The sequence below is a fragment of the Haliotis rubra genome, unplaced genomic scaffold (genome assembly GCF_003918875.1).
Source record: "Haliotis rubra isolate DU_JTF1 unplaced genomic scaffold, ASM391887v1 Scf27, whole genome shotgun sequence".
Taxonomy (NCBI): Eukaryota; Metazoa; Mollusca; class Gastropoda; order Lepetellida; family Haliotidae; genus Haliotis; species Haliotis rubra.
In genome coordinates, this window is record NW_025766780.1 from 3306580 (window position 1) to 3323593 (window position 17014).

Genomic DNA, 17014 nt, shown 5'->3' on the forward strand with positions numbered 1-17014 from the left:
GCAGCAAGATGACCGTTTTCTCTTGATTTCAAGATTTTCGTCATCGGTTTGCAACGGCGACTGCGCTTAGAAATGATCTTCTGAATGCAACTGGAGTTAACATTTCCACGCAAACTGTGCGTAATCGTCTTCATGAAGCTGGTCTTCGTTCCCGGAGAGCCTGTATTCGCATCCCTCTTACTCAGCGACACAGACAAGATCGTTTGAATTGGGCCAGGGCTCATGAATTGGAGGGTTGTTGATTGGGCCCCTGTACTTTTCACAGACGAGTCGAGGTTTTGTGTTGACTTCACAGATCGTCGTGCACGAGTGTGGAGAAGGGCAGGAGAACGATATCAGGACGCTAATGTTGCTGAACACGACAGATATGGTGGTGGGTCGTTGATGATTTGGGGAGGAATCAGTCGAGCTGGACGAACTGATCTCCATGTCCTAAGGCGAGGCACGATGACCGGAGCGCGCTACAGGGATGAAGTCCTGGATGTGTACGTGAGACCATATGCTGGTGCTGTTGGTCCTGACTTCATCCTCATGGACGATAATGCACGTCCACATCGTGCTAGGGTGGTGGACGAGTACCTGGAACGTGAGACAATTGTTCGTATGGACTGGCCAGCTCGTTCTCCAGACCTCAACCCTATCGAGCATGTCTGGAATATGCTTCAGGTAGCGATTTCACGTCGTCCTGTACAACCAACCACCCTCCAGGAACTTGAAAATGTTCTGATCCAAGAATGGAACAATCTCTATCTTGCGTCCATTCAAAACCTCGTTGGAAGCATGAGACGACGTTGCCAAGCTGTCATTGGAGCTAACGGAGGCCATACCCGCTATTGACACTTGTTTGTGCAGTGTGAAATGGAATGTGCAGAGTTTAAACAATTTCGTGATCATGAAATTACCATGCTTTTTATGGTACTCTCCCTTTACCTTAGGAGTACGCGATGAAATGTCATGTTTGCCAAATTTTTCTGTCACAATTTCTTGAAGTAAACATTTCTGAACATCAATCACTCTGTGTTGGTTGTCATTCACCTTTGTTGAAAGTTTTACAAGTGCTGAAAAATATGATCCTTATCAAACTTTGAGTAGTATAACGTACCACCAAGATATGGACATCTCATGGTCAGTGATGTAGAGCAGATGAAGGGGACGTTTCCTGAAGTGTGCTCAGCGGAACCACCTTATACCGCGGCCATCTGCAATCTCTGGGACAAAGCCCACACCTCAGCTATGGCCAGTCGCTGCAAGATATGGGGGCAGGTAGGTCTGTGCAGTTTTACAAGGGTGGTGTATGTGTGAATTGTGCAACAAAGTTTGCTTGCACACTTTTAGATAGTTTATGGCACAAAACCTGTAATATGTCTGTCGCTGGCCGGACATATGCTCACCATTATTATGTGTGGAGAATGTTCATCCTAAAGGGGGAAGATGTAGGGATGTCATGGTCTGTAGCGGAGTATATTCTTACTCCTTGAGCAGGAGAATTAAAGCAAGGAAGCGGGCTTATATATGTACATGTGAAAACAACCAAAGTGATAACATAACAAAGGTTTCCACTGAGAAGCCAGTAGTTAAATGGCGCTGTTAGATCATGGCAATGGACAAATGGAAGACATTAACATTATTACCCAGTAATAATATATTCCAAAATGTTGTGTTCCTCATAACTTAGTAGAGATCCTCGTTTATATGTATCGCATTCAACGATTTTGATAGTACCGCTAATTTTTTAAACGTTGGTTTTAGTCCGTATTTAAAAAAGGTGACAAATATCAAACACGTATCGCTCACTGGAAACATTGATAAACTTGACATCCTATTTCGATTTTTTTCGTTGCTGTTTCAATGTAGACTTGGCTTGTTGCGCTGTCAGTATATACTACCAGTTTATGTACAAATGTTTCATAATACTAAAATACACCACGTCCCGACCAAACTGAAAGCGCGATAATGAAGGAGTGTTATATTACTGAAGATAAGGTTTTGATTGACAGGGTTTATATAATGTATTATTTAGTGAGTCAGCGAGTGAGTGTGGTTTTACGCCGCTTTTAGCAATATTTCAGCACTATCACAACAGGGAACACTAGTAATGTGTTATTTAAGGTATGGTATAACTGTGTATGGTGAATACAAGATGAGAGCGTATGTACATGTGTATAACTGTATCATCAATGCCTCCATCACACAGACACTTGTCTAGCGCTGAACAAACAAAGCCATATATATATACATCTTGAGATCCACTGTGTCAAGTGAAGACAAGAAACACTTTCACTACACCGGAATAAGCCATTAATGACCGGATCCCCCAACTCTGCGTGCTGTGGACTGTGTGATACTGAAGCAACTACTGGCCTCCTCCCTGGACACTTCAAGTAGCATCTCAGGACAACACACACATAGCGATAACTAAAAACATCACAACAGATAAAATTACAAGATTATTACCGGTGCGTGTCCGCATGATATTCAGGATGTTATGAAGCCGAGGACGGGACTAATATGTAACAGCAGGGATACACCACTGTGCATAATACTGTATGTAATATATTTTGTGCATGTCTGTTTGTGTGAGAACAGAAACTACTTTGTAAATTCTACTAAATGATCATTCCCCGTAACACTTGTTTAACATTACTTTTGACTTTAAAATGCCTACAACAAAGGTGTAAGTCATCTATTGTGGGTCTATCTTATGTTGTAGTCCAAATCCAGTGTCTGGTATCCCAGTTTTCGTTTGGGAACACCATTCTCACCAAGCCAGACGCCCTCTTTCCCACACCACACACGCAAGACAAGCACACAAGCACGCACACACACACACACAAACATGCACGCACGTACACACACAAGCTTGCACGCACGTACACACCATATATTCTCACACACGCACCTTTCGTTTCACAGGGGAGAGTTGTCTCCCTTGTTTTCAACACATCAGTTGTTAATCACTTGTTGCTGGAAGTTGCAGGTTGTCGTTATCGGAGTGCTATGCTGCAGTTTCAAACAGGCTGCATGTAAGTACATTTTGATCATTCTGCTTAACATTATCAATAGACGATCACAGGCTTTAGCATTTGCGTTTGAAAATAATTATGTCGATTGTCTTATAGAGATATGTAATATACGCACAATTCTGTATAACTTATTCAGGCAAAGTAGACCTCCCGGTCTCCGAATCAGCCAAGGTCAGTAGAGATGGTTTCAAAGGAACAGGTCAGGACGATATCTTTACAAAGGCCCTGAGCAAGTCATCGTTCAGCGGCCATGGAGCCATCAAGGAAAGGCCAAAAGGTACATTAGATTCAAGTGCAATCAAGTCCTGGATTGCCATGATGGAAGAAGGTACCGTTACCAGACACAGAAGGTCAGCGGTAGCGGTTGGCCTGTTCAGGAGGAGGTTCGAGGGAAGGATGAAGGCGAAGGAAGCTGCTAAACGAGCCGGGAATCCCCAGAGATACAGAGGAGCCGCGGTGATACTGGCTGCAGCTAGGAGACAAGTTGCTATAGGCAAGCGGAGGTATCTGGCATCGTGGGAGCGGAAGAGAAAGCTCGAACACGAACGGAGGGTGAGGAGATATAACTGTAACGTCGGAGTAAATTCCTGGCTTGTACTTTAACAGTAAACGTAGAAAGTTTATAATTGCGTCTTTAAACACGGCATATAACTAAAATTCTACTCGTTTCTGATAGTCTGAAACACAGCATTAGATTTGCATGATCGGACTGACCTGGCTGAAACGTGAAACAACCTACTCGTTATACCGATATGAATTCATTGGAATGTGACGTTGTTATAAACACTGGTGTTGAGTCCATGTGTGTGTGCGTGCGCGCGTATGTGTGCATGTGCGCGTGCGCGTGTGTTATTTAGTTATTGGCATACCAATATATTGTTGATGTACAATCGATAGGGCAATATTGTCAGTTTAACAGTTTAGAGTCAATGCGAGTTGTCATGCTCATTCTGAACACTACGTATTTGTTTTAAGATCTCAGAAGATGATGAAGAAGATAACAACGCATTTCAAGAAGGACATAGAGAATCTTCCGGACAAGGTGAAGTCGGGGACGTTGACGATTCTGAAAATTCGATATATAATGAGAGAGACAGACAACCCAAAGACCAGAACACATATCAACCAGAGAAGACAGATCCTCAACTTGGTGTGAGCACAGCTGTTCCGGTAGGGGGAGACACACGGAAACTAGCAGCCAATGAGGTTAATACCACTGATGCTCATCAGGGTGTCTCCCCGGCGGTACAGCAGGGTGTACATCGACAGGTGGAAGGCAATGGAGAGTCGGAAGAGCGGGAAAGAGAGGAGAACGAGAAACGGGAGCTAGCAAAAGAAAAACGACGGTTAGAGGAAGAAAGGCGACGTCGATTAGACGAAGAAAGAAGGCGACAGTTAGATGAAGAAAGGAGAAGGCAATTAGACGAAGAAAGAAGGCGACAGTTAGATGAAGAAAGGAGAAGGCAATTAGACGAAGAAAGAAGGCGACAGTTAGATGAAGAAAGGAGAAGACAAGAAGAAAGGACGCGTCAGCTAGAAAGAATCGGCACAGTCCAGGTTGATGTAGACGGAAGACGTAGAGCTGAAGAAATTCGAAAACAGTCACCAGGGAGCAGAGGACAGTTTGAAGCAAAAAGAAGACAGTTAGAAAAGCAGAGAGGACAGAATGTGGAGGTTCTGAGGATACTTCGACTTGAGGAAGAGGCACAACGCCAAAAACTGATGAAAGAAAAGGAAGACTATTATGATAAGCAAAGGAGCAATGAGAACATGAGAGAACACAGCAGGGAAGTGCCACAAGGAGAGAACCTCGAGAGGTCTGAGAATAACACAAACACTGAACAAAGCACTGTTTCCATAACCAGTCCAACATCTCCCACCACAGAAAGATCCCAAAGCCAGCAACGATCCGAATATGAAAAGCTGATTAGAAGCCGTAAGTGGTGTTTTATGTATCATCAACATTTATTCAATGCATTGCCCGTTTCTGTGTGATCATTTACAGTTAACCCGTGAAGATCCGGGTTAGATTTGATCTTCAGTAACCCATGCGTGTAAGAGGCGACTAAAGGGATCGGGTGGTCAGGTTTGCTATCTTGGTTGATACATGTCATCGTATCCCAACTGCGTAGATCATGCTGTTGATAACTGGATTGTCTGGCCCAGACACAATTATTTACAAAACGCCGCCACATGGCTGGAATGTTGCTAAGTGCGGCGTAAAGCTAAACTCACTCACTCACTACAAAAACAGATAGAAGTGTCATTGTTAGTGCGTATCGAACACACTGCCACACATGCGGAATGTTAACGTGTGGTTTATATGTATATCATGGTGCAGATTCATGTGGGGTACTGTATGTTAACGTGTGGTTTGTATGTATATCATGGTGCAGATTCATGTAAGCTACTGTCTCTTGGTTGCAGGTTGCACGGACTGTAAAGTCGGAAACCAGACCTTCCGTGGGCACTCCAGATTTTCATATGAAGAGGACTGTCACAAGTACCAGTGTATCTGCCACTGTGATGGGACCCATGACTGCCCAGCCCAGTACAAAGTGAAAGTCTGTGATCAAGGTATGCAGGAGAGGGACAGGCCTGTATGCAACAGCTGCACTGTTGAAGGAGAAATCATCGAAGGGAATGACAGGTTTGAACTGCAAGATGGCTGCACTTTGTTTAGAGACTGCAAATGTTTCTGTAATGGCACGTCACATTGTTCACCTGACCAAACAGAGAATACCTGTGTCTCAGAAAGCAAAACAGGACCAGAGGCATCCCAAGTCGATTCCAAGCCAAATCAGGTCTGTCAGAAGTGTGTCATCGAAGGCATAGAACACCCCGCGGAATCCAGGTTCCAGTACACCAGGGACTGCATCACCACCGACTGCAGCTGCAGTTGCAACGGCACCATAGAATGTGATCAGTCAACTGCAGTGAACAGATGCGACTCTGCGCAGCAAACTCCCCAGCCCCAACTAGAAATACAGGTAAACAACCAACAGGTGAAGATGCAGACGTGCCAGCAGTGCCTGGTGGCAGGTAGACTGATTGACGGAAACTCACAGTTCAACGCCAAGGTGGGGTGTTACATTGACACATGCTTCTGTTTGTGCAACGGCAGGTACTCATGCATTCGGAACTGGGCACGTAATATTTGTAATGATGACACAGGGTTCGATGGTGGGTTAGTTGATCATCGAGGGGTCTGCCGGGGCTGTTTCTTACAGGGAGTGCACTACCCTGGAAATGCAACGTTCAAGTTCACCACTGGCTGTACAGCACTCGACTGTGCCTGTACTTGTAGTGGCACTGTAGAGTGTTACGAAGAAAGTGCTGTAAACATATGTGCCACTCGTCCACCTACCGTCCAGCCACTGTTTGAGGTATTTACCACCCAGACTGTGAGGACACCTGGACCCCGGGAGTGCAAGAAGTGTTTAATTAATGGAACACTGTACGATGGGAATACTCAGTTTGACTTACAGAATAGATGCCACACCGACAGATGCATATGTTCATGCAATGGTAACCATACCTGTAGACGGTACCAGGCACGTGGTTGTAATGAGACTGAAACCTCACCAAAGAAAGACTCAGAGCCATGCCAGGAGTGCCTTATTCAGGGAAGGAGGTATCCGGGAAACTCGACGTTCAAGACCACAAGCCAGTGTATTGCCAAGGACTGCCGATGTTCATGTAGTGGATCTGTTGAATGTGATGACAGAACGGCTGTAAATATATGCCAGACTACATCTGTTCAACCTTTGCCAACCACACTACAGCCGACACCGCAGGAAGCGTCGTGTAAGACGTGCGTTGTGGATGGAATGGATTATGCCGGAGGATCGAAATTTAAAATCAAAAGAGGATGCAAAGTGTACCCATGTCACTGTCCCTGTGATGGCAGATGGGGATGTCGAACAGACGCTGCTGTGGACATCTGTAACAAACCTTCCAGCGAGCCTACAGTGAGTCAGGGAACGTGCAAGAGATGTGTCGTTCAGGGTAGGAAATATCCTGGAAACTCACAGTTCAAACTACGAAAAGGCTGTGTTTCTTTCAGATGCACCTGTGCGTGTGATGGAAGCTGGAACTGTCCCCCTGAACAGGCAAGGAACTACTGCCCCGGTTCAACGCAGTCTACGGAGACCACAACAGCTGCAACTCTCTCCCCGACAGAACCCTTGTCAGAGAAACATTCTGAGACAAAATAATGGTCTCTTTGGGTCACGTTATGACTGATAATTGCTCTTTGCCAGTCAAGAACAAATGTGTCTGTTACCCCACTATTGTATATAACCATTAAATGCCAGTAAGGATGCTATGCGAATATTAAAGCTTTAGTTTGCAATTCTTTCTCTTGAATAAATATTTGTTCATCTGAAATTTCATATTGTTTTCTTAAACAGCACTAGAGAGTCTTGTAAACAGGTTAGATATATTTTAGATCTGTGTCTAGTAAATCACATCCAGAAAATACCACCTTTCGTACAATCGACTCTGCTTTTGGCAGAGATATCTTCTGAGTGTGGAAAGGGTTTTGTCGCTTCTAGTGGAAACATGGAACTCCGAGGGTCCTTCTCGGGAGCATTGTTTCAATGCTAAAGGGTGGTAAATCATAAATATATCAGCCCTTGTGGATTTGAAGTCCAAATTTTGAACACAGGGATCTGATAGCATAATTTTGTGGGAAATTCTCAGTCCAAGATAAATTGTCATCTTAAATCCTTCCACTGTGTAGAAAACGAGGAGGACATTTCCAGATGACAGTCTGATACTTGTCAACCAGCCTTATCCAGTCTGAACAGGGTACAGATGATTTGTCGGCCTATCCTTTTCTCGTTGTAGGTTTCTTCAATGAGGGTTTTCCTAACCCAACACAGACACTTTTCTTTCACATTCGTTGATTTTTCTATTTTATTGCCATGAGTAAATCAAAATCCGTTTATGGTGTTCAAACACTCATTCCTTCATCCACTTATAAGTAACACATTTTCAGTCAATGACTGTGTAATGGTCAATGAGACTTGAGGTAACTGTTAGCTACATTGTGCTGTGCTGAATCACGGTACACATTTGAACCATGATAATGCACACACACATTATCAGAAATTGCAGCCGCTTAGTCTCGCGGGGCACTTGTGACACAGTACGTTTGGCACCTGCAATTCGTTGTCCAGGGTTGCCTTCCTTTCGCCTTACAGGATTGTGGTTTAGCATCCTGTTTTGTTTCTGTTTTTCTTAGCACCCTATCGAAGCTCATGGATGTACTTTAATAACACCTCTCACCAGGGTCACTTCAGACTCTCCTCCCCCTTCAGACGTACCTTGATATAACTGGAATGTTGTTACAAGGGGAGTTAAATCCTACTCACTCAGTCTATTTTGATCGGTTTCTTTTGTTGTAACCGTAGCCTTATCCATCTGTCCTTTCCCATAACTGTTTGTTGAACATAACACTTTTTGAGAACATTCAATACAAACGTCTGTACCCAAGGTGAATATCCGGTTTAGAATTGATCTTCAGCAACCCATGCTTGTCGTAAGAGGCAACTAACGGGATCAGGTAGTCAGGCTCGCTGACTTGGTCAACACATATCCAAATTGCGCAGGTCGATACGCATGCTGTTGATCACTTGATTGTCTGGTCCAGACTTGCTTATTTTCAGACCACCGCCATATAGCTGGAATATTGTTGAGTGCAGCGTTAAACAACTACCCAACTAACCACCTTCTGTTAGTCCTGCCAATGGCAGCGTCTCTCTTGGTCATGTCTCTGATACAGGTGTGAGAGTTCTTGTTGAGAGTTCTATGGAAACTTGCTGATAATCCTGGATTATATAACATGTGATGAGTTTCCAGGGGGCATTTGGTAACACTTAATCTTTATCTCCTATATCATTGACACACATGTACAATAACCCATACACTAGGCTTTTGGATTGATAGGTATTTTTCAATATTTACAGTATCTATTCTTACACCATTCATTGACAGTAAAATGGTGTAGAGAGATGAGGTGTGCTGGTGTGTTTGGAAGGGTTGTGTGTGCATGATCTTGACTGGTGTGAAGAGGTGGGTGTGGTGAGGTAGGGTGTGGTGTGGTGAGGTAGGGTGTTGAGGTGTGTGTGGAAGGGTTCTGTGTGTTTGGTCTTGAGTGGTGTGGGTGTGGTGTGGTGTGGTGAGGTAGGGTGTGGTGGTGTGTGTAGAGGGGTTCTGTTAGTCTGTCTCACAGTCCCTGAACCACATTACTTTCCCTACTGCTAAGCCCTCTCTGCAGTGCTAAAGCCCTAAATAAAGCAAGTCTAGATTTCCTCAGGTTCTGAATCTCTGGTCTCCCTAGGGCTCCTTTTCAACATAAATGGGCTTGTTTGTTACTATCAAAATATTATATATATTCAGAGACTAAGCCTTAGTCTAGGGTTCTGTGTGTGGGGTCTTGAGTGGTGTGGTGAGGTGGGTGTGGTGAGGTAGGGTGTGGTGTGGTGAGGTAGGGTGTGGAGGTGTGTGTGGAAGGGTTCTGTGTGTGGGGTCTTGAGTGGTGTGAGAGGTGGGTGTGGTGGGGTGAGAAAGGTGTGGTGAGGTGAGAAGGGTGTGAGGTGGTGAGAAGGATGTATACCCGACCTGTTTGAAGCATACTGATACTTTATGTTGATTGATTCAGCCATGTGATTGAAGAATTGGAATACTGATGGTAAAGATATAACAACACTGTGACTCATATATAGTGATATATATTCAACAAAGTTACACAGTTACTAAATGCAGATTGACCAGAACTGTCAGTAGTAACTCATGTCATCATCTTGCACTGAGAAAACAACAAAAACAAGACATTTATAAATTTGACTGGTAGAAAATTTCATGATATATTGTCTCTTCTCACAGTTGAAAGTTTATATCTATTTCCTGTATACTGACATTACAGAATGAACAGATCAAGAACAAATTTTACAATGAATTTCACAAACTTTACATTAACTTTAAACAACAATATGTGGTCAGAATGTTTGATTCTGGTAATACTATAGTTTCACTGTGACATCATTAGGTACAACTGAAAGTTCAGTTTGCTAAGTATACATTATATTCCTTCATATTTTTCAGTTATTAGTTTGAAAAAATACATTGTAATGCTATTTGCCAATAATATACTCCTATTATTCAATTAAAAACAGATCTACTGCTTGTGAAATATGTAACACTACATTCTACAAGATTCTCTAAGAGAGAAAATAGAAACTTTAATGAAACAGATCAACAATACATTAAATGCGGAAAAAATAAGACCAATAAAATTCCACATGTTTTTCTTCATTTGATATATTCTTCTAAATCAAATTCTCAAAATTCAGGTTCTTTCACGAAGTTCATTTGAGATAATGATCAATATTATAATCAGCCCTATGCTGCAAGGGACAACTCGATAGTGCAAGGGTCAACTCTATGCTTCAAGGGTCAACTCTGTGCTTCAAGGGTCAACTCTATGCTTCAAGGGTCAACTCCATGCTGCCAAGTTGTAAAGTTTCAAGCAGTGAGTGGGGAGTCCCAGGACCGATGAAAGTCATCCGAGGCATGAGACAGCTCTTCCCGATATGTCATAAGATCCTGCCATTTGTCACGTGACCTGATGAGCTGATTGTTCTTGTGAGCCTCATAGTGGAACTCGGGAGTCTTCATCTCGTACCTAGGAGGAAGAAATAAAACAATGGATCCACTTCTGTGGTTAGGAAAGGCAACGGTCTCTATCATCATGATCATAAGTTCTGTTAAACTCTATAACTTAGCAGCCCTTGAGTTTGTTCGCAGTGCCACTCAGATTTTTTGGGAAATAATAAAGACAAATTGACAGATCTGAAACTTTAAAAAAATATATGACAGAACTCCTTCTACTTCTTTCAGAGTACCTCTGCATCAATTGTGTTGCTCAACTTTCCAGCGTAGGCACCTGATTGGATAAAAAGCCAGCCAAAGGAAGGTAATTAAATCATTGCCCCAAGCCGTGGATGCATCCAGGGTATAGTGGAGAGTTATCGTAACATATACCCTGGAGATTATCGAGGATGATTCCCACCCAGCATCTCTAAACATTCCTTACCAGGATCAACCACCTGTATTACCACCAATATCCCCGATCAGCATCCCAACACATCCTGACTAACACCTACCAACAAGTTCAGTTTCCATCATCATACCCCCACCAGCTCACCAGGACATGGACTCACATCATATGAATTATTATCAAGCCATACAATCTGCACTTGTGGTATGGACATGCTTACAACTGACCTGTTACATTATCTGAAACGACTCAAGTATGCTCATTAAGAAGGACACATGCCATCTTAAGTTATCCAGTGCATTTCATCTCCATAGTAGTACAATGAATACCCTGGAGACATTACCGCCATTGCTTCATGACAGCACAACCTGCACCTCTCTTATCACAGAATTTCTCTTGCTTCCTAGTGTTCCATATAATCATGTTACACTGCTACTCTGAGGCCTATAAAATTAAACATATTCAGTACCTAAAGATACCTTACCATTTCTGCTTGGGTCCTCGTATTCTCTCCAACTCTTCCTGTCTCTTCAGTTCCAGCAACCGGTCCTCCTCCATCCTCAGTCTCTCCATCCGCAGCCGGGCCAGCTCAGCCTGATATGGCGTGACGGTTATTAACTTCACTGCTGATGCTGAGGTGACAAAAAACACATAAGTGTCTCTTGTATTACAGTGCCAAAGACACAGTTACATTCATTATGATAATGGTTAATGTTCAAGAGCCTGCAGTGCACACTTAAGGGCAACACTTGTTCAATCCCTGACATCTGCAGGAATACCTGTCTGAATAAATGTACTGCAGAGTGAGTGAGTGAGTGAGTGAGTGTGTGTGTGTGGGGATGTGTGTGTGTGTGTGTGTGTGTGTGTGTGTGTGTGTGGGGGTTTGGGGTTGGGGTTGGTGGGGGGAGTGATAGCTAGCGCCTGAGCTTGGTTTTACACTGTTTTTAACAATATTCCAGCAATATCACGGTGGGAGACACCAGAAATGGGCTTCACTCATTGTACCCATTCAATGTACCATGCCGTCCACACAGTTTTCACTCTTTTTCATCAACTCAAAAAATATTGAAGCAAATTCTTAAATACCAGTTATTAACATGATAGATTTTAAACATTATAAAAAAAACCCAAAAAAACTGTACACAGGGACCACTCTTAATTATCCTTCATGTAGAGAGCATTGAAGAACTGCAAAACTCTTAAATGGTGTTTTACTATACCGTACATTTCCATAACTTGCTGAGGTTCCACTCTAGCTTACCAATAGATGGGGCCTCATTCGCCATGAAGTGCATATCATCTTGATTCTTGTATTCAGTGTTACCAAGAAGCTCATCAGCTCTTGCTGCCGACTTTGCCCGTTTAGATTTCTTCAGAATTCCAGTTTTGGACTGTGACTTCGATGGCCTAGACTTGACAAGTGTGGTGGATGAGAGAGGAGCCCCTGTCTGCCTGTCTGCTGCTTGTAGGTAATATGCTGCACCAAGTGTAACGGGGAAATATCGGGATGCAAGGGCACCTTCATCAGCTAGTGCCTTATAAGCCATTTCTCTCTGTACCTGGTTGTCTGATGCCATTTCCTGATCCACTAAAGCCCCAAGTGTTCCAGCTGTTTTATGTACAGGTGAAATGGACCTTGATGGCCGGAGGTATGTCTGAGACATATGGACAGGGCTTGTGTACCATTGTGATTCCTCCCTTGACCGTGGCCTGCCATCATAGGAATCTTCCAAATCTAAGTTTTGATGCATTAAACGAGCTAGCTCAGCCTCTGTAGCACTTGTATGTAAACTGCTGTGGAAATCTTTAGATTGAGATAAGGTTGATACTTCTGAATCTTTTCCAAGTAGGGTTTGTTTTAAATTACTACTTACTCTGTTAAGATTATGACTCATGCTTCTTAATGACTGTGATAATTTCTTGTTGTCATAATTGTCATGGTAACAGTCTGGGGAATATCTTCCCATTCCACTTGTTGTGGTAGTCAGTTGGCTGTTGCTAAGATATCCAGGTCTGGACCTGAAAAAAAGAACTGGAAATAGTTTTCTTCTGACTGTGTTTGGATATTTCTGTCAGTTGCATGTCAGACACTAGTAAAGTAGTAAACAGTTCTCCTTACTCTAACTCAATCCACACATTACTTGAAAAATCAACACGGTCAGTGAATATATTTTAGGATACATTTTGGTCCCAGCGAGCAATATAAATTCTTTGTTAGGGACCATTCATAATTTATGGCTAGGGGGGTGATGATGATTTTTATGGAGAAGCATGTACAATGTAAATGCCCCCCCAAAAAAAAAAATAAAATAATTATGTACAAAATAAGTGACCCCCCTGCATGACATGTACAAAATCAATGACCTCCCCCCATAACTTCTAAGCATAATTTTAAACATATTTGTATGAACAAAATTGATGACCCCCCGTAGCTCACCAGAACAAAATGGATGACCCCCCTTAAAATCATCATTTCTTTCCCTCTCTCCCCGCCGCCATAAGTTATGAATGGTCCCTTATAGCAGTTTGTAAATATTTAAAGTCAGTGAAGTTTGCATACAATAACACCATTGAGTGAATGAGTTTAACGCCACTTTGACCAGTTTTCTGGTCATAACAAGGTGTGTCGTCTTGATGAGGGAGGAAAGTCTGAACTGGCTGTCTGAACTTTCTCACTTTGGAAAAACCTGCATAGGAACTGGCAAGCTTAGAAACATACCCTCTCAATCATACATCTCTGGCAAGTCCAAGAGTGTAATCATCTCAGTTATTATAACAACCATCTCTGCTTATAACATCACATCATGATGAGCTAAGGGATCATGAGATATGATGGTGAGATCAGAAAAGTTGTTATCGTGTATCTGTTATCAGGTATTTGTCTGTCATATTTGAATTTCAAGCAAATGACCCCAAAAAAATATGTTGGTTTCCGGTAACCCGACCCTATCCTTAACACCCACACCCCACACCCCCGACCCTAAATCTTTTTTTAACCAAGTCAAAATCATGACTGGAGTGCATTTCAACTCATCATTTTCATCCAAATCGAGTATGATATTTTCATGTTTTTCAGTGTATGTAGGGCTAAAATGGATTGCATTGAATTGGCACAATGGGCTCTCACTGACAAAACCTGCAAATAAATAACATAAATAATGATTTGATATAGAAATCTATCAATGTTTCATCACATGACATTGTAACAACATGATACGGTATCCTTGAAGACATTCTCAGGTGCCTTGTGCTACTAGAAAAAAAGAGTAAAAAAATGAAGATAAAACCGACCCACCTACCCTATTTTTAAAAAGCATGTAATAGGAAGCAGACTTATATTTTTGGGGGCCTTATGATGTACCCATGTCACATATATGTCAATATTTTACTATCAGGCAGTCAGTTTAAAAAATATAAATAGGTTGCGTTTAATGCCACTTTTATCAGCATTCTAGTTATATTTGGAATATAATTGTAAAAATAATATATATAAATGTTCTCCTTTACTGTGCAGTTATGGGTAGTTTGCAGAGTTGTTTTGTCAAAGATTCAAGTTTGTTCTCAACATGGCAAAATGTATTCTTGTATACATGTATATTTCATGTGTTTTTCAAAATCATAAACAATATATAATGCCTAGTAGGTTATTAAGGCTAAAATAACATAAATAAACCAACACCCTATTACACTAAACCATTAACAATTTTGTTAGGTATATTTTCCATGCCTGAATGCTGCAGCCATTTAGTATTCTACTTTTCATTTCATAACAAATATTGCCATCAAGTATTTTTATATAAATGTATTATGATTATCTGTATCTACCTACCGCCTCTGTGGTGTAGTGGTTAGAGCGTCCGCCCGGAGAGCGGAAGGTCGCGGGTTCGATCCCCGACCGTGTCATACCAAAAAACGTTTAAATATGGTACTTGTTGGTCCATGCCTGGCGCTCGGCATTACTGGGTACAACAAGGACTGGTCGGCTTGGAGTCAGTATAATGTGTCTGAGTGGGGTATTCATGCTTCACTGCGGCACGGTATCTCATTGGGCTAGCACTATAAAACCAGCTTAAGTCTGGGCTAGTACAAGCAGCCGCACATTCACATACACACGCATGCACGTCGTCATATGAGCGAAATATTCTCAAGCACGACGTTAAACCCAATTTCACCTCACCTGTTTCTACCTTTACTGTTATGGTACTCATGGTAATGGGAAGAAATGGGAAAAGTTACTTTAAATGAATTACACCATGATGCTAATTATGCTAAGATAGTGGATTTCCAATACAGGACACTAGATAAAACAGAGTGAACATCCATCTGCATGTCATATATGAGGGCAGCACGTTAAAACAATGGTTAAGGGGGAGACAACTCCATGTGTCAGAACAAAAATATGTCACGCACACACGTAATTTATAGAAATGCTAGGAAAACAGAGATGACAATCAGATTTTTCAGATAACACTGAATGTTAGCAGTGGGATGTGACTTATGCACATATACAGTGATGTCATGTATTACAACAGGTCAACAACAAAATCTATGACATAATACCTGTACATCATCTATCTGTATACACCTCACTTTTGTACATATGACATTGTAATCTTGGGAACAACAAAAAAGAAGAAGAAGAAAAAAACTTCTCTATTTTCACATTAAAAACGTATAGAGTTGATCACCAAAAGAAACCCCCCAAAAACAAACAACTAAAAAACCCAACAAAATCTATTCAATTCCAGGGGTTTAGAAATCTCCTTCATGGGAATATGATGATCATCATTTATTTTTGTTGGCTGAAACAAATATAATTTGCTGATTCTAACATTAAAATTTCAAACAGACTCACAAATTTCTTTTTCTGATGTAGATAGAAATATACCACAATAATCACATTCAGGGCTCCAGATAAGGGCCGTATCGGCGTATGTACGGATATAAAATAAGCGCGATACGGTAGGAAATAATTTAGAAAACGTAGCAGATACGCACCACAGCAATGGTGTACGGTCTTAGAATCGCCTACAGACGTATTTATCTGAAAAAAGTATTGTTTTATTGTGTACTGACCTGTTTACACAAGAGTAGCAATGTTGTGGTGCATATATGAAACGAAACACAAGATTACTGATACTCAATTAAATTCCATTCAGTACTCTTATTGTTTTCCAGTACTCCTATATTGAAAAATAAGGAGTACGTACTCTCTGATCATGAAAAATTATCTGGAGCCCTGACATTTAGATGTTGTTTGTCTGTTTTTTAAAAACTATTATGCCAGAGAAAATTCTTGATGATTATCTGGCAATAACAAATATATTTTGAGCAATGGTCATGCAAGTACAGGAGTAAAGCACTTTGTACCATGAGGATATATGATTTTCAGGTCATCGTTGTTGGTGAAAATATCCAACGTACAATACTTTCATTGAAGCAAATGATGTTTTGCAAAATTTTCTCATTTACCCTATCTTGATAATAATTCAGAATTGTACTGGAAAGAAAATATACTGTCATGTAGGTGTATGACATAGCACAGTTGTTTTTATTGTAACTTGCCACTTAAAGTTTAATTTATGATAAGGAATTTTGACATTGACATAAAGAAAGAAAATGTCTCATAAAAAATTAGAATTGTTTTTCCTTATTTCTTTCCTTAACTTGGTGCTGTGAATACTGTGACTAGCCAAAGTCTTGTTCACACTTGTTTTGTTGTGACCGCCGTTCTGTCGACGCGGTTCATGGAGCCTAGAAACTGAAAATATTCATATGCAATGTGACTGGGAAAGAAGCATACCAGTACGAAGGAGATTTCCCACGGAGAACGAAATCAGGGTCGGGATTCATTGTCACTGAGTTTTCCTCAGGCCCAGCAAAGACGTATATACGTCTTTGGGCCCAGCTGTCACACTTTCAGAAC

The 17014-nt window shown here is 41.7% G+C and overlaps 2 protein-coding genes across 5 annotated transcripts; one reads left to right on the forward strand and one right to left on the reverse strand.

The window, feature by feature from the left end:
- Positions 1-1128: 1128 nt before the first annotated feature.
- LOC124280595 lies at positions 1129-7412 on the forward strand. Of its 4 annotated transcripts, none has more exons than XM_046716575.1 (6): positions 1129-1263; positions 2972-3023; positions 3160-3575; positions 3999-4486; positions 4535-4959; positions 5451-7412. In XM_046716575.1, the coding sequence occupies exons 1-6, from the start codon at positions 1144-1146 to the stop codon at positions 7238-7240; spliced, it is 3291 nt and encodes a 1096-aa protein (XP_046572531.1). In that variant the 5' UTR covers positions 1129-1143; the 3' UTR covers positions 7241-7412. The 4 variants fall into 4 exon arrangements, with proteins under 4 accessions (XP_046572531.1, XP_046572532.1, XP_046572528.1 ...); XM_046716576.1 differs by having other exon boundaries at positions 3999-4411; positions 4460-4959; XM_046716572.1 differs by having other exon boundaries at positions 3999-4959.
- Positions 7413-9744: 2332 nt separating this feature from the next.
- Positions 9745-16962, reverse strand: LOC124280597. The gene is made up of 4 exons (XM_046716577.1): positions 16892-16962; positions 12350-13107; positions 11573-11720; positions 9745-10713 (listed from the first exon to the last, which is right to left on the reverse strand). The coding sequence occupies exons 1-4, from the start codon at positions 16939-16941 to the stop codon at positions 10554-10556; spliced, it is 1116 nt and encodes a 371-aa protein (XP_046572533.1). The 5' UTR covers positions 16942-16962; the 3' UTR covers positions 9745-10553.
- Positions 16963-17014: the final 52 nt, after the last annotated feature.